This window comes from Mizuhopecten yessoensis, unplaced genomic scaffold, assembly GCF_002113885.1.
Source record: "Mizuhopecten yessoensis strain PY_sf001 unplaced genomic scaffold, ASM211388v2 scaffold11169, whole genome shotgun sequence".
NCBI classification, from domain to species: Eukaryota; Metazoa; Mollusca; class Bivalvia; order Pectinida; family Pectinidae; genus Mizuhopecten; species Mizuhopecten yessoensis.
This window is the reverse complement of record NW_018408914.1, coordinates 1,498,265-1,521,969: the sequence shown is the minus strand read 5'-3', so window position 1 is coordinate 1,521,969 and position 23,705 is coordinate 1,498,265. Positions and strand designations below refer to the sequence as shown.

Genomic DNA, 23,705 nt, shown 5'->3' with positions numbered 1-23,705 from the left:
GATCCGGGCATTACACTTTAGAATTTGTCATCACAGGAATATTTACAGTATATACACGGACATTCACTCAGTACGAACAGCTCTTTGGCTTAGCTAACACTAACATCTAAGATGTTTACATTAAGATTGATGGGGTGTACTTCAGAACATTAATGGTAAATGTATGTGGGTCATACAGCTCTTTGGCTTAGCTAACACTACCGTCACTGTACCCAAATCGGGACAGTACCGAAAACGGGACACTAATGGGAGAACAGCCCAAGACACTGTCATTCATAGCAAAGAAGTACTTTTATGTATACGATTTTCATTTCATGATACTTTTCTGGCATTTTAACTGTACGTAAGCTTTATTGGCTGCTGATTATCATTACATGGACAATTTAAAGGTAAAAATAATTACCAAAACAAAACTTTCCTGATTTACGTGCCGTGCGACGTTATTTATTTGGATACCATTTTCAAAAGTCTATTTTATCAAAACCAATGCTAGTTTGGAGAAGAAATTTAATCAGAACCCTGTTTGACTCTAAAATATTTGAAATATGTCTTCTTTTCTGCTGATATTGATTGTTTATCCCCAAATATTAGCCAAAATACTGAAGTGTACAGTAATGACGGCTCAATGGCCTACGTTACCCTGATGGTATTTCACGTTTTATTTATGGAACCACGCGCCCGAAATATCAGCTTGTAATAGAAATGAAAAGTGGACAGTATCTATTTATGAAAAATGAACAAACATTTTTTGAACTGATACATGTTGTATGGTATAAAGAACATTGATATTTATCTAAAAAGTGTCCCGATTTGGGTACAGGGACGTTAGCTGTTTGATAGGGTGTACTTCAGAACATTTATGGTAAATGTATGTGGGTCATACAGAGCTGAGAAATGGTACTCTTGAGTCCCAATTCAAAATGTACCATGACTAATCAAGTGTGAGTAGGTCTTCTATTTGGAGAGGAATAGAACAATCAATGGATACTGTATTGTGTGTCTTAATAATTCATGTCAGCTTTCAAAAACATGCATAGCGTGCACATCTCACCAAAGTAATAGGTAGTTCGAGATTACAGGATGTGACAATTTTATTTAGATCAATACATAACAAATGTATGTAAAAATTCCTCTCATGGAAACTAATAAATGGCATTAACCATATCAGTAAAATTACACATGTTATTGAGTTAATGGCTCTCCTGACAGAAACTTTAGATTTTCAGGACTGATCACCACCGGCAGGACTATAAAACATACACTGTACATGTAATATGGAGAGTAATAGGCTGTTGTTCTGTCTAGGTGCAATGATTTATTTCTGAAGTCTTTCACTGCGACTGGTGTTCAATCAGTATACATGTATGCACAGCAATGTGATCCATCGCGACTTGTTTTACATGTTATAATTCTATCATGCATTTTTGCATGTAACGCCCCACAATGTTACGCTGATTTCGAGAAATGAGTCTTACATTTATGGATGAATGAGAGGAGCATACAATGGCTTCAGGCTAGTAGTACATACAACTGGTTCACTTACATTACACACATAACATACATTATTAAAGTACAAACTCATTAACAGGACAAATCAATTAGCATTAAAAACTCATTAACAGTACCGGTTCAAAAAGATATAAAACATGATTCAAAAGAAGATTTTTTTTCAGTTTCCAAAAGGAATCTAGATTTGTACATTGGTCAGCCTCAAACTCCAGGGGATTCAGGCTCTGGTGTTGTCTGCAACCCTGGAATATGCCATGAAAAATTTGAAGGCTCGGTATGCACCACCTTGTGGATGATACAAGTAGATTAGAGTGATCCTTAAAATACACCAAAAGAATCATGTGGGAGCATAAAGATAAAATTGATTGGCTTCAAAGTTGGCCTGTCACTCCACCAGAATCTTCAAAGGACAGGTGTAAGCCTAATCATTGGTCAGTTTTTTCACCTGAAACCACTCATATGCTGCTAACTGCGGGTTTCAATTTTGTCATGACAAAAAGTCATATTCAAGGGGTGCAGAGAACGTAATAGGGCATAACCTCTGGAATTTTAAGAATGCAAAAAGGTAAAAGAAGACAACAAGAGATCCTGGAGGGATCCTAATGCCTTATATTTGTAAGATCTTCATTAGATTATGTAAGTTTGATCTTTTTATTTCTGTTCTCTTTTCTATTGGATTGATAGTCTTTTCAACAGTAAAATGCATCTTGTGGTAGCTTTTTATTAAAACTTCATACAAATAGGTTTGACAGTGTCCTTTCAAAGTTAAATTGTCATTTTAACTGTTTATTTAAACAGTGAAATTTGAACAAGAGAAATAATTTATCTTCTAAAAAATAAAATAAGCAAAACTAGCAAACAAGAGGAACTACCTTATACAAGAGAAATCCACATATAAATTTCAGTAAAACCAGTAAAAGCGGAACATAAATATGAAAATTGAGGCCTAGAAGATATTTCATGTATTTCTCAGAAATAGCAGTAACAATTTTGAGCTGTCAAAAGCCAAGATGTCTGCCTGCAGGAGGCCATCTTATTTTTCTGATTAGTCTTCAAATGAAATATGCACAACTACAGACCAAAGTGACTAACATATGAAATTTGATATTAATTTTTCCAGTTCATCTTGAGAAATAGCGACTACAAAATTGTTTCAGGATGGACAAAGGGAAGGGTAAACAATGGACCAAGGATGCTTTAAAGCACATTTGTTGGGATCTGTACGTATGTTTTTAGGGTAGGGATCTCTATCATTTCCATGTTGTGACATTAGAACTTAATACATTTCTTTATGTCCAGCAATTGTATATCATGTATATATGGTTATCAGGTGTGGGTATCAACCGTTATGATCCAATTCATTAATTCAGTTGTTTTTTATCAATGAGTCACATGTGTTCATTTTTCTGTACTTCAGGAAACCGGCTACCTATTTCACTACTGTGAAGTTTTTCAAGAACGATAACTCATACATGCCATTACTATGTGTATATGGTTTTATCATAAAATGTCAATTTTTAATCGTTTATAGATAATTAGTTTTACACAATTTCAGCATTTATTAAATTGATATACATTAATGCAATACTAATCTACGGTAAACCTTCGGTCAGTTCGAACAAAATTAAATAAATATTGATGAACCTGTTCAGATTATACAAAATCATGCTTCAGAAAATAAGCGTGAGTTCGAACTATCGGCAAAAATTTCGGCAAAGTGCAAATCAAGTCACAAACATATCCCCGACATATTTTCTTCACCGGAGTATACCTCTAGATATCCAATGTAAGGTCGATACGTAACAACGACGGCCTGGCATAGAACAATGGCACATTTATAAATGGGTAAAATGATAGTATATTATTTAATTCAATGTTAATTGATCATTAAACTTTCTTCATTTCGTGATAATTATGATCGTTATTGCGAAGCAGAGGCCCTTGTGTAGGCCCCGAAACAGTACACGATTCATTTGTGACACAAAAGTTAAGACTACCTAGCTTGTATCAGAGACCTAAATATTGAGTCTCCGCGTGGTTAGGTTTTATTTGAATCAGAAACTATTGTATATATTATTTCGTAATGAATGGTCCGTTTAATAAAGTGAAAACATAGTCTACATAACCTGTTGCGTTTACAAAGTGTTACTGTACAGTAAATATAGGTCTATATGTTAGTAAAATTAGGTCAGAACATCAACATGTCTGCTTTAAATTGTAAGTGATATAGTCCTAATACCTACCCAACTTATTTGACACCTTCAAAATTACCCATCGCTAATTGGGACACCTGTGGATATGTTTGGACTTTGACATGAATGCTAATCACGTCACTCACCATGGCTGGGCGGCCGATTCCTACCGCGACATCGTGTCCTGCCCTACCTGGTGTGAGGCACACATTTACAGGTAATACCTTGATTGGCAATAATTAAGGGATGTCAGGTCGCAATAAAATAATCATAATGCTTAGTTAACACTGTATCTGAAAACACGGGCGATTTTTTAGCGTACAGCCATACAGCGTGACATCAATTCGTACTGATCGCATGTTATTTATACATTGTCGGGGCCTGAGTTGAAATAGGCTGTCTCGTGCACGATGTATTTTCCAAACAATGTAAAAAAATGAGTCAACGCTAAAATCTGTGACATATATCTATGGTCTGTCTTTACTTCAAAGCAATATAACTACAAAATTTGAATAAATTTTACTGAGAAATGGTGACACAATCCTATTACCTTAAGATATTCTACATACTTTCATATTAAAGTTGATATAATTTGTTTTTACAATTGTTGTAAAATAGATAAATTTGAGTTGTATTTAAGTTTCAACAAATTTTTCTAAAACAATTTAACATTTCAATATTTGATTTGGATAAGATTTCATAGAAGAACAATCCATAGTAATACCATATGTCTCTTTTCATTCAAGAAGATACATTTAATAGGGCTGCGAGAGTTAACTCCCTTCAAAAAGATAATTTTATCTATCAGGAAGTGTGTTGTCACACTCATTTATATAGTCATTTTGTTCTGTACTGACATTTTCTTGGTCAATACTGATTTTGAGTTAATTGAAATGTAAAATAACAATATTTTTAATGTTATGACAATCAGTTTCTACTTTAGACAACATTTTTCATTCAAGACTTTTTTTATAGATTTATTTTAATATGATTCTCAATGAAATTCAAAAACTGAACTAAATAATAGATAAGATATGTATTACTAAGATGTAGATTTGCATGTGCGGGAAACAGAATCTCTTATTGTCAGGTCCAACAACAAACAGTTTTTTGTTCAATGATAGACATGTTAATATACAGGAAAGACTGTGAGCTGCGTGTAATGCTGAGATGTAAATGTATAAAGTTACATAACTACACGCCTGAGAAATCTATTTCTCTTTAGTACTTTTTATTTTCTACTTCCTGGATCAACAGTTTTCCCAATCTCAATAACATGATGCAGAATCTTAAGCAATACATAAGGAAGTGTTGCATGATGTTTCAGAACACAATTGCATTAAATTTAAGCAAATCAAGACAATAAACCATACACCATATGACAATCGTTGGTTAGTCAACTGTCCTTGTGAAGTATCAACTATGCATCATACAGTTATACTTGGTCAGCTTACTGTCAGGGTAAATTACATACCATACACTGTATCATAATGTTTGGTTAGCTTACTGTCTGGGTAAAGTACATACCATACACTGTATCATAATGTTTGGTTAGCTTATTGTCAGGGTATAGTACATACCATACAATGTATCATAATGTTTGGTTAGCTTACTGTCTGGGTAAAGTACATACCATACACTGTATCATAATGTTTGGTTAGCTTACTGTCAGGGTAAATTACATACCATACCCTGTATCATAATGTTTGGTTAGCTTACTGTCAGGGTAAATTTCATACCATACACTGTATCATAATGTTTGGTTAGCTTCCTGTCAGGGTAAATTACATACCATACACTGTATCATAATGTTTGGTTAGCTTATAATTACTGTCAGGGTATAGTACATAGCATACAATGTATCATAATGTTTCGTAAGCTTACTGTTAGGGTAAAGTATATACCATACACTGTATCATAATGTTTGGTTAGCTTACTGTCTGGTTAAAGGACATACCATACACTGTATCATAATGCTTGGTTAGCTTACTGTCTGGGTAAAGTACATACCATACACTGTATCATAATGCTTGGTCAGCTTATTGTCAGGGTAAAGTACAAACATATACTGTATCATACTGCTTTGTTAGCTTACTGTCAGGGTAAAGTACATACCATACACTGTATCATAATGTTTGGTTAGCTTACTGTCTGGGTAAAGTAGATACCATATACTGTATCATAATGTTTGGTTAGCTTACTGTCTGGGTAAAGTACATAGCATACAATGTATCATAATGTTTGGTTAGCTTACTGCCAGGGTAAAGTACATACCATACACTGTATCATAATGTTTGGTTAGCTTACTGTCTGGGTAAAGTACATACCATACACTGTATCTTTATGTTTGGTTAGCTTACTGTCAGGGTACATACCATAAATATTACAATGAAGGTTGCATATCATATATCTTACCATATTGTTTATTTACCTTATATTACTGTCACAGTGAAGTGCACACAATATATATTACCATAATGGTTGTTACTTTATATTACTGTCACAGTGAAGTGCATACAATAATGGTTGTTACTTTATATTATTATCAAGGAAAAGTACATACCATATTAGGGCTGCAGTGTTTAGAAATAATGCCAGTTGAATAACCGTGCGCTTATCAAAACCGAAACTGGGTAACCATGAGGTTTTTTGTGCCATGAAATACAGCCATTAATGGTCCTTTATTTTGCTAAAAATATGATTACTTAATTCACTTAATGCTTAAACAAAAATAACTCAATACTTATGTCTTGTAAATTTAAATACAGCTGTGAAGCGTTACAAACTCTCATAAACTCTAAGGATTGGCTAGATATCGCTAGCCTCCAGATTGGGAAACTTTCGTAGTTTCACTTAACACTCGTATGTTGTCAACGTTATGCACATGAACTTCAGGTCGGAACACAGAACATAGCTCCCAGTGAATGATAAGTTACACTGTTAAACAGAATGTCAGTCGGTATTATGTTAACATTTAAAGTTTATTGCATACATGCACTCAATGGTATAGCAAGTATACTGATCAAAAGTGATTTCGAGTTCTGTCAAACAGCAGTCAGGAGTGACATTTCTGACCGGGAAAATCAATAAATATTGACCTACATTTTGGGATGGTTTTCTGATACATAAATTTGCTAACCTAATAGTACTTATAACTGAACCACAACCTGCAGGTACCTGATTACCTGTTCCAGCCCTATACTATATGTATTCATAATACTGGTTGACCTTATGTTACTGTCATAGTCAAGTACATAACACACAGTATCACAATGCATGGCTAGCTTAGTGTCACAGTAAAGTTATTGGAAAACCACCTACCTTGGTGAGTCCATGTCATCCGTTCGAGCTGTACTGACCAGCTCCTGCAGGGAAGGCCGTGCTTGTTTCGAGTCACCTCCCTCTCTAGAACGCCGTTTCTTGATGGATTTTGGCAGAGTGGAAACTGCTACCTTGGTCATTTGCTTCTTTTTGTTTGCAACATGTCCATAGGGCATGATATGGTGTGGTCGTTTCTTCAGTACAAGGACCACCTCCTTAGGTTTCTCCTTCAGAGAGTTCACCAGCTTTGTGAGCTGCCAGCCAACCTTGACAAAACACACATTATATATACATTTTAGGTATGACATATGTATGTTGGGAAATCTATATAAAAAAACACCAAAAACAACAACATTTTATCAAGCACAATTGTTTTTACAAAGACTGGTTAATAACATTACATGTCTGAAGATAGTAAATAGTGCGATTGTTCTTATATCGTGTCTAATAAGTCATTTTGGTTCGACACATTTTATATTCAAAGGTATATGTATTGTGATTTTATGAATACTGTGTGTTTAACACGAAAATAATATATTTGAACATGAACTCTATAGTAGCACGAATGACTTTGGAGGAATAATCATCCTTGTTGTAAATGATATATGTACATATTTTATTTTTGTCTGTTTAACTTTCCATTAACACATAACATTTAATATCATTGCAAGATAAAATACAACATGTATATCATTTTGGGCACTGCCTGTGGTATGAAATCCCTATTACCAAAGCGTAATTTAATTTGAAGCGTGCTTCACAACTACCACCACTCTCTGTAAGTGTATATACCAGGTACACACAATGTGTAGCCTACTCATGACAGTCACTAAGAAACCTGAATTACACAAAGATAAATTAGTACTTGAGGTCAAGGTAAAGGTCAAATTGGATCACAAAATCTGATTTAAGATGCGACATATTGCCTTCTCATAATGTACCTATACACAAAGTTTGATGCCATTTCATAAAACTCTGGCTAAGATATGCTCTAGAAATCATGGATAGCTTGGACTCTAACACGCTGACACACACTGACAAAGCAAATACTAAATACCCCTAACTTTGTCGAAGTGGGGGTATAAAAAATCATCAAGCGAATCATGATACTTTCTCATAATGTTTATGTATATGCAGCTTAACTGTTGTGAAGGAAACTGGGTTTTATACATGGTTAAAAATTACAACTAGATTTAAATTAAAGTAGGGCCTTCATGGATACCCAAGCAGTGATATAAGAAACAACAGAGAATAGTGGTTGTGAGGACTGCATTTGTAGTACACAACAACCTGCTAGTCCATGATGTACCCAATTAAAGCTCTCTACGTGAATCTTTGTGTGAAATGTGACCCAAAAAACTTTATTTTTGAATATGTCAAGGTCAAATAGTGGCTGCACTGATTTGAGCGTTGGAAACCTCTCCACGCTAGCCTACCTTGTGGATGTTCGATACTCGTCCGTATACGGGAGTGTCTATGCTATCGCCGATATATCGTATGAGACTTTTGTGTGGAGAAGACATTATTGTAGGGAAGACTTGGGTGTTGGGAAGGCTTGTGTGTTGGGAAGACTTTTGTGCGGGGAAGACGTAATTGTAGGGAAGACTTTTGTGTGGGGAGGACATTATTGTAGGGAAGACTTTTGTGTGGGGAGGACATTATTGTAGGGAAGACTTTTGTGTGGGGAGGACATTATAGTAGGGAAGACTTTTGTGTGGGGAAGACTAGAGTGAAGGAAAGACTCACCACAGTTTTATGGTTCACCTGAATCACCTCATCTCCTTTCTCTATTTTACCACATAAATCTGCTGGTGACTGAAATAAATACAGACACTCTTCAATTAGCATACATGTTGTTCTTATGTAATTTTTCTTTTTAAATTCTCAGGCCAAAAAAAACCACATGTCAATTTCCTGCTATATGGCCAAAACATCAGATCAGTTGGTCAGCATAATAATTTAATTCAATAGTTTTAATTCAGCCTTTATTCCTAGAAGAGACACATTAGAATGTTGTTGCAAAATAATTTCTTATGTCATCTGGGGTTCATTAGAAAATTATATATCTTTGTTTGACCAAGCACTTTAAGACAGCATGGATGACTATTCGCAGGCAATTCACTCACCATTTCCTTGATGCCTCCAATGACATGAATGCCGTAGTAAGATGATTGGATGTGCATCCCCTACAAACGTAAAAGATTGTGTCATGTCAAGATCAAAACAAAATACTCACAGGCCTTGTATTGTTTCTCCAAGTTAGGCATGTTTTATTTTTCATATCATACAATGAATTGGTTAAGTCAATTTTTTATAACATGTTGCTATACTAAACATATGAAGTGTGGCACATGACCCAATTTCAGTATGCAACACTCCACCATTCAAAGGGGTAGTCACAAACAAAGTTTAGTGATTGATGGTATATGAAATATGCCCCAGACGGTGAACAAAGGGCCATAACTCTGTATGTGATAAGGCAAGAAAATCAATTTAAGTAAACAACACTGTTATCCTGAGAGGTACTCACATAACTTATTAGAAAGATAGTAAGCAATAGAGAATATAAACCTTAACAGTAACGCTGTATACAAAGTGGCACAAGCTTGTGACACTGCTTTCCCAAGAGGAACTCGTAAACAAAATTTGGCACTTGAAAAATGGGCCATAACTTTACATATACCGGATAACAAGACCTGTTTATTTAAGAAATACTCTGCTATTCCAAGAGGTATTCACATAACAAGTTTGACAATCATAAATGACAGAGGACATGAGATAATGCCCCAATCAAAGTGACAAACTGATGGAGTGACTGACCAACTGATAGACGGACTGCAAACCAATAGTTCCATCCTATAGTACCATTGGAGGACTAATATAAGTTAATTAAAGATTTTTTGATATATAAACCGTATTTGCTAAGCATGTAGTCCACTGCAAATAGAGACTTACAAGTTCCTCGCCTGGTTTCTTCCTGATGGTGGCCTGTTCTAGGGAGGCAGGTTGTACCACCAGGGACTCTTTGTTCTTAATGACCAGCTCGTCACAAACCTCTGTCAGGATTATACACTGTAATACAAGGTACAAAGGTCAAACCTGTCAGGATAATAAACTGTAATACAAGGTACAAAAGTCAAACCTGTCAGGATAATACACTGTAATACAAGGTACAAAGGTCAAACCTCTTGTCAGGATAATACACTGTAATACAAGGTACAAAGGTCAAACCTATTGTCAGGATAATACACTGTAATACAAGGTACAAAGGTCAAATCTCTTGTCAGGATTATACACTGTAACATAAGGTACAAAGGTCAAACCTCTTGTCAGGATCATACACTGTCACATAAGGTTCAAAGGTCAAACCTCTTGTCAGGATCATACACTGTAATACAAGGTACAAAGGTCGAACCTCTTGTCAGGATCATACACTGTAACATAAGGTACAAAGGTCAAACCTCTTGTCAGGATCATACAGTGTAACACAGGGTACAAAGGTCAAACCTCTTGTCAGGATCGTATACTGTGACATAAGGTACAAAGGTCAAACCTCTTGTCAGGATCGTTCACTGTAAAACAAGGTACAAAGGTCAAACCTCTTGTCAGGATCGTTCACTGTAATACAAGATACAAAGGTCAAACCTCTCGTCCGGATCATACAGTGTAACATAAGGTATAAAGGTCAAACCTCTTATCAGGATCATACAGTGTAACACAGGGTACAAAGGTCAAACCACTTGTCAGGATCATAAACTGTAACATAACGTACAAAGGTCAAACCTCTTGTCAGGATCATACACTGTAACATAAGGTACAAAGGTCAAACCTCTTGTCAGGATCATACACTGTGACATAAGGTACAAAGGTCAAACCTCTTGTTAGGATCATACAGTGTAACACAGGGTACAAAGGTCAAACCTCTCATCAGGATCATACACTGTAACATAAGGTACAAAGGTCAAACCTCTCGTCAGGATCATACACTGTAACATAAGGTATAAAGGTCAAACCTCTTGTCAGGATCATACACTGTAATACAAGATACAAAGGTCAACCCTCTCGTCAGGATCATACAGTGTAACATAAGGTATAAAGGTCAACCCTCTTGTCAGGATCATACAGTGTAACATAAGGTACAAATGACAAACCTCTTGTCAGGATCATACACTGAAATACAAGATACAAAGGTCAAACCTCTCGTCAGGATCATACACTGTCACATAAGATACAAAGTTCAAACCTCTTGTCAGGATCATACACTGTAACATAAGGTATAAAGGTCAAACCTCTTGTCAGGATCATACACTGAAATACAAGATACAAAGGTCAAACCTCTCGTCAGGATCATACACTGTCACATAAGATACAAAGTTCAAACCTCTTGTCAGGATCATACACTGTAACATAAGCTACAAAGGTCAAACCTCTTGTCAGGATCATACACCGTAATACAAGATACAAAGGTCAAACCTCTCGTCAGGATCCTACAGTGTAACATAAGGTATAAAGGTCAAACCTCTTGTCAGGATCATACACTGTGACATAAGGTACAAATGTCAAACCTCTTGTCAGGATCGTTCACCGTAATACAAGATACAAAGGTCAAACCTCTCGTCAGGATCCTACAGTGTAACATAAGGTATAAAGGTCAAACCTCTCGTCAGGATCATACAGTGTAACATACCCCCCAAATGTCAAACCTCTTGTCAGGATCATACACTGTAATACAAGGTACAAAGGTCAAACCTCTCGTCAGGATCATACACTGTAACATAAGGTATAAAGGTCAAACCTCTTGTCAGGATAATACAGTGTAACATAAGGTACAAATGTCAAACCTCTTTTCAGGATCATACACTGTAATACAAGATACAAAGGTCAACCCTCTCGTCAGGATCATACAGTGTAACATAAGGTATAAAGGTCAACCCTCTTGTCAGGATCATACAGTGTAACATAAGGTACAAATGACAAACCTCTTGTCAGGATCATACACTGAAATACAAGATACAAAGGTCAAACCTCTCGTCAGGATCATACAGTGTAACATACCCCCCAAATGTCAAACCTCTTGTCAGGATCATACACTGTAATACAAGGTACAAAGGTCAAACCTCTCGTCAGGATCATACACTGTAACATAAGGTACAAAGGTCAAACCTCTTGTCAGGATCGTACACTGTAATACAAGATACAAAGGTCGAACCTCTTGTCAGGATCGTACACTGTAATACAAGATACAAAGGTCGAACCTCTTGTCAGGATCGTACACTGTAATACAAGATACAAAGGTCGAACCTCTTGTCAGGATCGTACACTGTAATACAAGATACAAAGGTCGAACCTCTTGTCAGGATCGTACACTGTAATACAAGATACAAAGGTCAACCCTCTCGTCAGGATCATACAGTGTAACATAAGGTATAAAGGTCAACCCTCTTGTCAGGATCATACAGTGTAACATAAGGTACAAATGTCAAACCTCTTGTCAGGATCGTTCACCGTAATACAAGATACAAAGGTCAAACCTCTCGTCAGGATCATACACTGTAACATAAGGTATAAAGGTCAAACCTCTTGTCAGGATCATACACTGTAATACAAGGTACAAAGGTCAAACCTCTCGTCAGGATCATACACTGTGACATAAGGTACAAATGTCAAACCTCTTGTCAGGATCATACACTGAAATACAAGATACAATGGTCAAACCTCTTTACAGGATCATACACTGGAATACAAGATACAAAGGTCAAACCTCTCGTCAGGATCATACACTGTGACATAAGGTACAAAGGTCAAACCTCTCGTCAGGATCATACACTGTAACATAAGGTATAAAGGTCAAACCTCTTGTCAGGATCATACACTGTACCACAGGGTACAAAGGTCAAACCTCTTGTCAGGATCATACAGTGTAACACAGGGTACAAAGGTCAAACCACTTGTCAGGATCATAAACTGTAACATAACGTACAAAGGTCAAACCTCTTGTCAGGATCATACAGTGTAACATAAGGTACAAATGCCAAACCTCTTGTCAGGATCATACACTGAAATACAAGATACAAAGGTCAAACCTCTCGTCAGGATCCTACAGTGTAACATAAGGTATAAAGGTCAAACCTCTCGTCAGGATCATACAGTGTAACATACCCCCCAAATGTCAAACCTCTTGTCAGGATCATACACTGAAATACAAGATACAATGGTCAAACCTCTTTACAGGATCATACACTGTAATACAAGATACAAAGGTCAAACCTCTCGTCAGGATCATACAGTGTAACATAAGGTATAAAGGTCAAACCTCTTGTCAGGATCATACAGTGTAACATAAGGTACAAATGTCAAACCTCTTTACAGGATCATACACTGTAATACAAGATACAAAGGTCAAACCTCTCGTCAGGATCATACAGTGTAACATAAGGTATAAAGGTCAAACCTCTTGTCAGGATCATACAGTGTAACATAAGGTACAAATGTCAAACCTCTTTACAGGATCATACACTGTAATACAAGATACAAAGGTCAAACCTCTCGTCAGGATCATACAGTGTAACATAAGGTATAAAGGTCAAACCTCTCGTCAGGATCGTACAGTGTAACATAAGGTACAAATGTCAAACATCTTGTCAGGATCGTTCACTGTAATACAAGATTCAAAGGTCAAACCTCTTGTCAGGATCATACACTGTAACATAAGGTACAAAGGTCAAACCTCTTGTCAGGATTGTACACTGTGACATAAAGTACAAAGGTAAAATACTTATCAGGATCATAAACTGAAACACCAGGTATAAAAAATACAAACCTCTGTCAGATTTACAAAATGTAATACAATGACAAGAGGCCCAAGGGACTTAGCAGTCACCTGAGTTATATTATAGGTACTGATAGCTCTATTTCATTGTTGAGATGTACAAAATGTGGAAAACGACATGTGAACAAAGTGAAATACAATACTTGTCATGTCACCAAAGGATAAGAACTTTAAAAACTATTCAAATAATTTATTTTGCTATAGAGAATTATACCCTCCCCAAGGGAGAGCAGATGACCTGGGGGGATAATGAAATTTACAATTTAGGTAATGGTAATTTAGGTAAGGACCTTTCTATCCATGAACAGTAAAACATCTGAGTCTGATGAAGAAGATTTTTTAACCCATTTGGGCCCCACCCCTCCAGCCCCTGGTGATGGGGTAGGATCTTATTTTCTCATACCATCAAATTGCCATCCATCAATTGCCATCATTTCCCTATATAAACTAAAGTCAACTTCAACTTTACCCCCTCCCCAAAGAGGAACGGATGCCCCGGGGGTAATAAAATTGAAAAAATAAATTAAGCCCCTGACAGAATTTTCATCCATGCACAGAATTTGATTGTACTGCATCTGAGTCTGAAGAAGAATTTTGAAATATCGGTTAACTTTCCCTTTGGAGCCCCGTCCTGGCCCCCTTGGGTTGGGGCAGGAATCCTGATTTTACAATTTGATACCATCTTCCTCCAAGGATGATTCTCACTAAGCAAGAATAATTTCCTACTGAAAATGAACAAAATATACCCAAAAGTTTTATTTCCCTAAATAAACTATGGTAAACTTTACCCCCTCTCCAAGGGAGAACGGATGACCTGGGGGTACTGAAATGTATAATTTAAATAAAGCCCCTGATGATCTTTCCTTCCATAAAGAAAAATTGACTGTAGTACCTCTGAGTCTGGTGAAGAAGATTTTTTAAATATTGGTTAATTTTCCCTTTGGGGGGGATGGGGTAGTTATCCCAATTTTGTAGCCTCAGGATGATTCTGACCAAGTTTGAAAAAATTCCATCCACTGGTTCTTGAGAAGAAGTCGAAAATGTAAAAAGTTTACGCTTGATGGACGGAAAGCGATCAGAATAGGTTACTTGAGCAAAGCTCAGGTGACCTAAAAAGCTATACATACATGTAACCATGAAAATATTGTCAGAAATACTTAACTGTTTAAAGAAACATCTAAAATTTCCTTCTTAAAAATTCTTATCTTACTGATTTCAAGATGTTGTCCTCTATGTCATTCTGCCTGCTGTCCTTCTGGTAAGATGACACCAGTTCGATTCCAAGCTTCACAATGGTATTCCTCAACAGACATAGGCCATACATAGACTCAAATGGAGATCTGAATCAAAGTAAAGGAGACAGGGTTTCCCACCAATCTTATACCAAGGTGTCACATGAAGGTGAAGTCCAATTTAATGTCTAGACACATTTTTTTTAATGTGTCATGGAAATGCCATTTTGGAGACATAATAAAAAGTAAATTTAATGGTTTCTCGTTGAATATCATACATTTTTCATTTGTAGGTTGTTGTTTTTCTGTTGAAAATATAAAAACAAGAACTGTCATATTCCAGAAACATATATATCGGTTCAACTGGAAACCACTATATATCCACTATGTTTTCCCTATACAAGTAAGGAAACAGATGGAGGCCAAGAGCATTTTTGATTCAGAACAAAGCAGTTTTATATGAAAATATATATCTTTAGTTTCTGTTTTATTAATAAACATAAGGAATTGAAGATCATGCGGTAGTCCTTTATTTTACCTGTCTAGCCAGGACACAACATTTTTCAATGTCATACTGAGGTCAGCCAGTGCTGAGAGGATCTTTATAGATAGTCTTCTGGATGGAGGGCCCTGTGAAACGTTTGCCCGATTCTTATCGTTTTCTACTGACTTGGCTTGGATTTCATTATGTAAACTACGAGCTTTACATCCCAGCTGTAATGCCAAGTGTTGGAGGGTCTCAGTTTCATACCCATATCGCTGCAAAACAAAAACATAAGGCCCGTTATAAATGACTGCAATAAAATCGAACGAAATATAAAATTATTGTTTGAAACCTAAAAATGTAGATATACAATGTAAACCTAATCTAACTGTAATGACAACTATATTTTCACACAAATTAATATCTCTTTAACCTTTATGTTAGTTGTGTTTACTACCAATTGTAGATGGACCATTGATCATAGAGTGAATTTACCGATAGATACACAATGATCATTAATATTTCACATTTATTTCTAGATACACATCATCACATAATATTGTTCAACTTGTTTAATACTGGAAATGCATTAAACAGGTCCATCATTGATACTCCAGTGGTTACACTAACTTAGGCTCCCTGCACTCCTGAAATATGTTTTGGCAAAATTGAAGGCTTCATCTGTACGTGCGAATTCAGGTCGTTTAGGTACCTGGTCGTTTAGGTACCCGGTTGTTTCGGTACTTCTGAAAGTTGTTTCGGTACTTCTGAAAATCATTTAGGTACTTTTGGAAAACACACTTTAGTACCAAGTTTTAGTCAACGTCACCACTTTTTGCGTGCTGTATACCTTCAAGGGAAGTAACTCTAAGTCAAACTTGTGCTATATTACACGTGTTTGTATCAGTTTGTTATTTTGATTTGCTCATGTTTCTAATATTTTTCTTTGATAGATTTTTTGAAGTGGTCTTTGCTTGTTTTGATACAGTCCATGTATATTTGATATAAGCACGAACTTGATATCTAATATGTCAGTGACATAAGTTTTTTTTTACACGTCATGAATCATGAATACCAAAAACAAAACATGATTAATATTATTACATTGATGAATAATTTTATATATATAACATGTTTAATTAATAAATAGCTAAGTATAGCAGGACATATAACATGTTTAATTCATATTTCAATATTCAATAATTTCTAAGTATAACGGGACATATACATATAATGTATTAATAATAATTAATTAAGAATAAAACACATAACAATAACAACAGGTATTTCCATCCGAAATGGAAATCCCTAATTATTAGCTAAGTATAACGGGACATATATATAACATGTTTAATTCATATTTCAATAATTTCTAAGTATAGCGGGACATATATATAACTGTCATTTTTATGACAAGTTGGTGAATTCCCTCTACGTTGAGCTACTCCGATCTACTCATTTGAAGTTTGAAAACAATGATTGACTGATCTGCTTGATTGTTTTAACAACTACGAAAGCAAACGTTAAATAAACAACCAACAATAAATAATATTTATAAACTGATAAACGAAGTACCGAAAATAAACAACCAACCATAAATGACAAATGAGAAATATTTATGAACTAAAAAACGAAGTACCGAAAAAATCGTTGAAGTACCGAAACTACCGTGTACAGAAACTACTGTACCCCGTACGTGCCACCTGGTGAATGATACAAGTTAGACTAGTTTGATCCGTTGATGTCCATTAAAGAATGACACAGCAGTCTAACAGTAAAATTGACTGGCATTGAAGGTGGGTGTCGCTCCTCTGTAATCTTCAAAGGAAGCTAGGTTTCAGCCTTGTGGTTGGTAAGTGTAAGTTCAAGTGCCAAGTCAAATAGCATACCATGTGCCTTCATTACTTTTTGTTATGACATATTCCAGGGTGCTGAGAGCATTATAAGTGAGTGTAACCCCTTGAGTATCGAGGATGAATACAGGTGATACAGTTATCAGTGTTTTTTAGATGTGCAGACAATGGTTCTCCTGCTTTATATCTATTAGGACCAAGTATATCACTATAATGACTTACTAGAGACTTCAGTAGATCTACTGCTTCTAGAATAAGTTCCTGATGCCCAACCTTCATGATACTGATCTTCTCAAGGTCAAATGGTGTCAATAGCATCAATTTCTTGCCATCAATGCCACTGTTGAGGAAGAAATGCACATACGGTAGGATGGCATCATCCAAACCTATAAAATAAATAAAAAATATTGAAAATTCTCATATTTCTAGAACTGATTTATTGAATTGTTCTGATGAGTAAATATATTTACAACATAGTAGAGTTTTCACAGATTCGTGTCAATCAAAGACTGGAATTGAGGATTGAGCTACAGTAGGCTAAACTACAATATTAATGATTTTGTACTATTTTTATGGTATTTATTACTATATCATTATTGTCAGAATTTCAGAATCCTGTGGTAGTAAATTAAATGATAAAAATCGACAGTAAATTTGATATATATACATAAAACTACTTGCGAAATATTTGAGGGATAGTAAGAATGTTAGCGATAGGCCTACTGTAACGTTTTTCGAGTTTGACAGCTTGTCAACAATCATGTCGATGGCTAACATGGCAGGGCGCATACCGAAATCGCCACAATATCAGCAGATATCAGTCTTTTTTCCCAAGCTCAGATAATGTCGATTAATTCAGTTAATGATGTGTATTGAATATTTCACCTATTTTAGTCTCATGTACTGGATATGTTTATGTCATACTGTCAGCTAAGTGGCCTCGGGCACAGATTTTAGCAACTTCAACTTCTGGACGAAATAAACATTAATCGTGTAACAGGCCTACCTCTAAGCCATTCTGCCACATGATTGGCGGTCCAGTTCTCGAAATGGACCGAGTTCGCCAGAGCTGTTGACATCATCATGATGACGTTCCGGCTATACCACTCTTCACTCCAAACAGTCTACTACAGAAATTCCTGTCTCATTTGTTTTGCTTTATTTTGTTTTGTCAGTCTACTGCAGACTTCCGAGTAGGGGAGGTAACTCTCATTAAATGAATTACACACTTAAATAAGGCCAAACCACAAAAACTGTTCGTTGCACGGAACATTAATATGATTTTTATTTTTTGCCACACGAAAATAATTACTCATTACTTTACTGGTAAATCAATGATTAATTTTGGTCATGATGGTAACATTGCTTTCAGTTTTAAGGAAGCGACATGATGCATGTATTTGTTATTTATTTATTAATTTATTTCCAATTCAACAGACCCAAGGGTCTACTTACAGAATGGAAAAAAACCATTTCAACATAAGTATAAAATATCACAGTCAGTTATTCATGTAACACACACTAAAAGATACTCATATGTAAAACAAAAGGAATTATTGATAGCAAATATTCTTTAACCGTACTTTGAACTTCTAAACACATCAAACAATTTGTTGATAACTAATATTTTATACAGTAAGAATTACAACGACAAAAAAGTGTATTTGTTTTTACACTGTGATATACCCCGAACTGGCAAAGTGATTGTATAAGCTCTATATTTTACCAATATTTGTCAAAATTTGTTTTGGAGTCTCTTAATTATAGTTGTCGATTTCATATCCTCATGAAGACAATTCCAGATGCCGTTATCGTTCTAAATCCAAACTTGAGTATTTTCTTCCACCAAACCTACAATGCTTTTTCTTCACTTTATGTCTTTATTTCTGTCGTACGTACACGACCAAAAATAAAGTTTCTTGTATCTTGTAAATTTTCTAAAGAAAACGTATCGAATCTTCTCTAGACCACGCGTTAATCTAAAGTGACTTTTATGACCCGCGTTCGGTCCTATTCCGTCCCATCGAGTCCCGTCCCATTCAGTGTCATCGCGCTAGAAGCAACATTGCTCGTATTTTGATCAAACTTTATACACGTATGAAAAGGGCAGAAAGTTGTATGAGACTTCGTACAAAGATCAATATGAGAATACGTAGCGAGTTCAGGGTTTCAAAGTCGAGGCCAAGAAAACAGTTACATTTTTTCAGCATTTCAGTAAGATAACAATTTAAAGCGGTCCTTGATTTTGGACACCGTCTTCATATATAAGCTTAGCTGTTGCAAGGACCTAATAAACCTAATAAACCAAACCAAAACCAGATCCTCGTGTGCAAGAAAGAAGAAAAAAATAAAGAGAGATGCATGTCATTAGATTTTTAAATCCAACGACGCGGCGTTGGATTCTATTGTCAATAAAATTTGTTGAAAAAATATGTCATGTGGCATATCGTCCGCCCGCTAATGTGTCCTCTGCTGGTTCGAGAGGGAAAATATGTCATGTGGCATATCGTCCGCCCGCTAATGTGTCCTCTGCTGGTTCGAGGGGGAAAATATGCTGTTCCCCACTGTATGTAATCGTAAAACATAAAGCGTCCCCATTCCGACAGAAACTATATTTATGGCATTGAAGAAACGAATATTGATCTGCTGGCCCTATTACATTATCTACAACCTTTATATGTCTTTTCTTTTCCGCCCCTTTCTTATTGGTGGCATCTCACAAGTTACTCGCCTTCCTACGACCACAGCTGTGAATGAGCGAAAACCCGTACACGTGAGCATACTCATTGTGGGAAGGAACGAAGTTGGTATTCTAATCGGCATTATTATGGGTTCACCTGCTGTAGCAGAGAGAATCACAATTAAGCTGCGTGATGTACCAAGAATTTAGTGAAGAAAAGGAGTTTCAGAAAGCAGAAACTCTACTATGATGTAAGGTTGATCCTTGGGAATGACGGAAGGATCGCGTTAAATCTCGTGCCCCATCTTCCATGCGGTGTAGGTCTGCTTGTAGCATTTTGTGGTCTTCATCCTTTCTAAAAGATTTACATCAGTCATCTGCAAATAATAGATAACAGAACTGATGTTTCCTTGTAGATAGTTTATGTTCTATACGAACATGGTTGGTCCTGATACAGCTTATATACAAATATGTTTGGTCAATTCTGCAACCTACGTCATATCATAAATTGCAGTTGTTCAAATGAAAATGGAAAATAACTACATGTGTATTTACATTTCAACGATTTATTTTTTCATTTCTACTTAAACATGTACGGCACAGACAGAGAATATCTTATCCCGTACACACTTCTTAAAATGGACAAATTGTGTATCACTTATTTTTACCATATGCAAGCTGAAAAGGGACAGTTTGGGACTAAAATCTGTTATCCGACGCAAGTGATCGAAAGAATATCAACCATGCTTGTGTATTTACGGACAAGGGAGATAACTGATCCAATAATTTATGGACACAATTATTGTACAGAAAGTGCACTGTAGTAGCATTGTGGTAAGCTGTAATTCAAACAAAAATAAACATTAATATAAACACGTACGACAAAACTATAGAATTAAATGTCCTCGTCGGTACTTTAGTTAGCTGCCTCAGTCAGCTGTACAATATAAACTTGGTAATTCCGAGTACACATTACATATAGTCAACATGATCATTGTTTGGAACTAAGCGGATTAGACACCAGGTAAAAATATACAGGTAAGAATGTATTTAAGTCGACTTAAATTTGCCCCAAAACTTAAGTTTGGATATAAATAAACTCGATGTGACAGATAATTACAGAAACAGAATTGTTCATATTTTGTGTCGGAAATGGGACCAACTATCAACTGAATATGGAGTCCAATATATACTGAATGTGTCCACTCGTTAAAGTGGTAAGTACAAACATATCCATTTTATATTCATATATCTTGTAGGTCTAGAATGCGAATTCATTACTTGTGACTTTAGTCCCGAACTTTTACAGTAATGTTACGAGACGAAGTTCATGAGGTAATATTCGTGTATGTACAGATCTAGACATTGTCAATTAACAGTAAGTAATGTGTGTTTCGTTTTGAAGTATACCACCGTACTTATCACTGCTGGAGTTTATATAACATACATTTAGGCGCTATCCATTTATTGCATACACGACGTGCAACGTATACAATAAATGTTTGTTATATTGTTATATCAAAATGTAAAACATTTTGAAAATTCATTTCGATATTTATACTAGTAGAAATTATATATAAATTTCAAATGATATGATGTATTTTGACAGGTATTAATCAAGAAATTATCAACGACTGCATTTGATTTATGGTAGATTAATAACGAAATGAGAAAATAACGGTAAAATAACTGAACAAATGACCGTTAGGCTAGAGTTAAATTACGTTTTCGTCATTTTGGAATGTAGGTTAAAACTTTTACGCAGTACACTAACAAAGGTTGCTTATTTCTATTCTTCCAACGAACTTTCATCAACTTAAACCAAATAATGCCATCGTCGCCTTATAGATATCCATATCGGTATGTAGTAAGGCTGGTTGATATGCGTATGATGCTGTTTAATCGCAAGCGCATATTGGCGAATGCAATCACTGCATTATTTTAGGAATGTTTCATTCAACTAAATTCCATCTTTGCGTATTGCAGAGTTATCTTCTCTTGGGAGCAGGTATTGATTGTTACGTCATTGGTCTGTGTGAGAAAATTACGTCGTTTTTCTCAAAAATTGATGACGTTACTCTCACAAGCAAGTGACGTAACAATCAATACCTGCTCACAAGAGAAGATAACTCTGCAATAAGCAAAGACGGAGTACCATGTTGACCAGGATAGAGAACATGTATTGTGTCGTGGCAAATAATGAAATTAACAGGAAATAAATATTTGTATTAAAATAACACTTTTAGTATCATTTTTCAAAGAGAGATCTAGATGAAAACCCATTCGCTAGTATTCTTCTATAAGCGTATATAATATTTAAAAACAGTCAGTGACTCTCTAAGTTAACAAAACCGACAGCTTAAAAAGGAGAGGGATCGTAGTTCCCTTTATAGCTGGGTTCTAACCATTATGTGTTTACCGAGTCTGATTCTGTGATATGCGTACAGAAGTAAATAAACATAGTTCAGAACTATTTTCAAGGTAGGCATAGTGATTTGAGTTCATGTTGAAGTATAATCCGATATTGATATATTTTAAGACGAATTTCATTTTAACTACGGTGAAGTAAGTGATTTGATTTTTGTTATGCTTATATTGACCACACCTAAGAGAGACAAGCATGCACCTAATCTAGTCTCCGTTATTTATCTAGTGTTTCTTTACCATTGTTTTATACGTTATTTACGAGTCGGACACGTAGACTTAATTTATAGTGTGTTACACATCAAACAATATCTCACTACAGATTTTCTGAACAAATGTTATTTCTATAAAAATATTATACCAAATAATGTCAGGGAAATATTAGATGTCGTGTTTAAAAATTACAGAATGTCATGTAAAAAGGATGATGTCACTGCTACGGATAACTCTCACCTGTTTGTGTGTCACCGCTACACAAGGTATGTATACCACATAAACTGTGTCAGCAATCAGAAATAATACACGGCAGTAATACGGAATCATGTATTTAGATAACTCAGTAGTCAGTACAATAAATAAGTTGAGACATTTAAAGTTAAAGATGCTCAGTAACTGAAATTACACTAGTAAAGGAAAACGTGAGGGCTAAAATATCAATCTGCTTTCATGGTTCGCAAACTCGACAGTTACATATGTAAATATAACCGAAAATGGGAGAAAAACAGGATAGTAAGATATATATCATAGTTTGTGACAACACCGTTTTATTGAAGTCGTAAATGGCATTACCTCTGAGGAAAACATAAGAGAATACCAAAACATTAACAAAACCATCATTTAAATTTCATATCGATAAGACTATGAAACTATGAAAAAAATATATATTTACATGAAAAATACAACCAAAATAAGACCAGGTTTTTGGAAGGATTATAGCGTGTTCTGCTACATCGACGACAATCGCCATGTAAAGTTAATCTAAAGCTTCCAAGTAATATCTGGTCCTCAACGTGAGAACTGAGGTATAGTGACAACGAAACAGCAATAATGAGCACAACAAAAGCATTGACCCTCATACCGCACAACGAAACAGCAATAATGAGCACAACAAAAGCATTGACCCTCATACCACACAACGAAACAGCAATAATGAGCACAACAAAAGCATTGACCCTCATACC

At 35.6% G+C, this 23,705-nt stretch overlaps 2 protein-coding genes across 5 annotated transcripts in view; one reads left to right on the top strand and one right to left on the bottom strand.

Moving 5' to 3' along the window:
• LOC110467307 overlaps nt 1-18,622 on the bottom strand; it is a 75,810-nt gene extending 57,188 nt beyond the window's left edge. For all 4 annotated transcript variants that reach the window (XM_021524392.1, XM_021524395.1, XM_021524393.1 and 1 more), the window contains exons 1-8: nt 18,427-18,622; nt 17,643-17,806; nt 15,622-15,842; nt 15,062-15,191; nt 9,978-10,094; nt 9,149-9,208; nt 8,769-8,837; nt 7,023-7,288 (exon numbers count right to left, since the gene is read on the bottom strand). In XM_021524392.1, the coding sequence (XP_021380067.1) occupies nt 7,023-7,288; nt 8,769-8,837; nt 9,149-9,208; nt 9,978-10,094; nt 15,062-15,191; nt 15,622-15,842; nt 17,643-17,806; nt 18,427-18,505 (1,106 nt within the window). In that variant the 5' untranslated portion in view covers nt 18,506-18,622. The remainder of the gene's footprint in view (nt 1-7,022; nt 7,289-8,768; nt 8,838-9,148; nt 9,209-9,977; nt 10,095-15,061; nt 15,192-15,621; nt 15,843-17,642; nt 17,807-18,426) is intronic.
• Nucleotides 18,623-21,198: 2,576 nt separating this feature from the next.
• LOC110467323 overlaps nt 21,199-23,705 on the top strand; it is an 8,945-nt gene continuing 6,438 nt past the window's right edge. The window contains exons 1-2 of the mRNA XM_021524420.1: nt 21,199-21,317; nt 22,932-23,003. Coding sequence (XP_021380095.1) covers nt 22,949-23,003 — 55 coding nt within the window. The 5' untranslated portion in view covers nt 21,199-21,317; nt 22,932-22,948. The remainder of the gene's footprint in view (nt 21,318-22,931; nt 23,004-23,705) is intronic.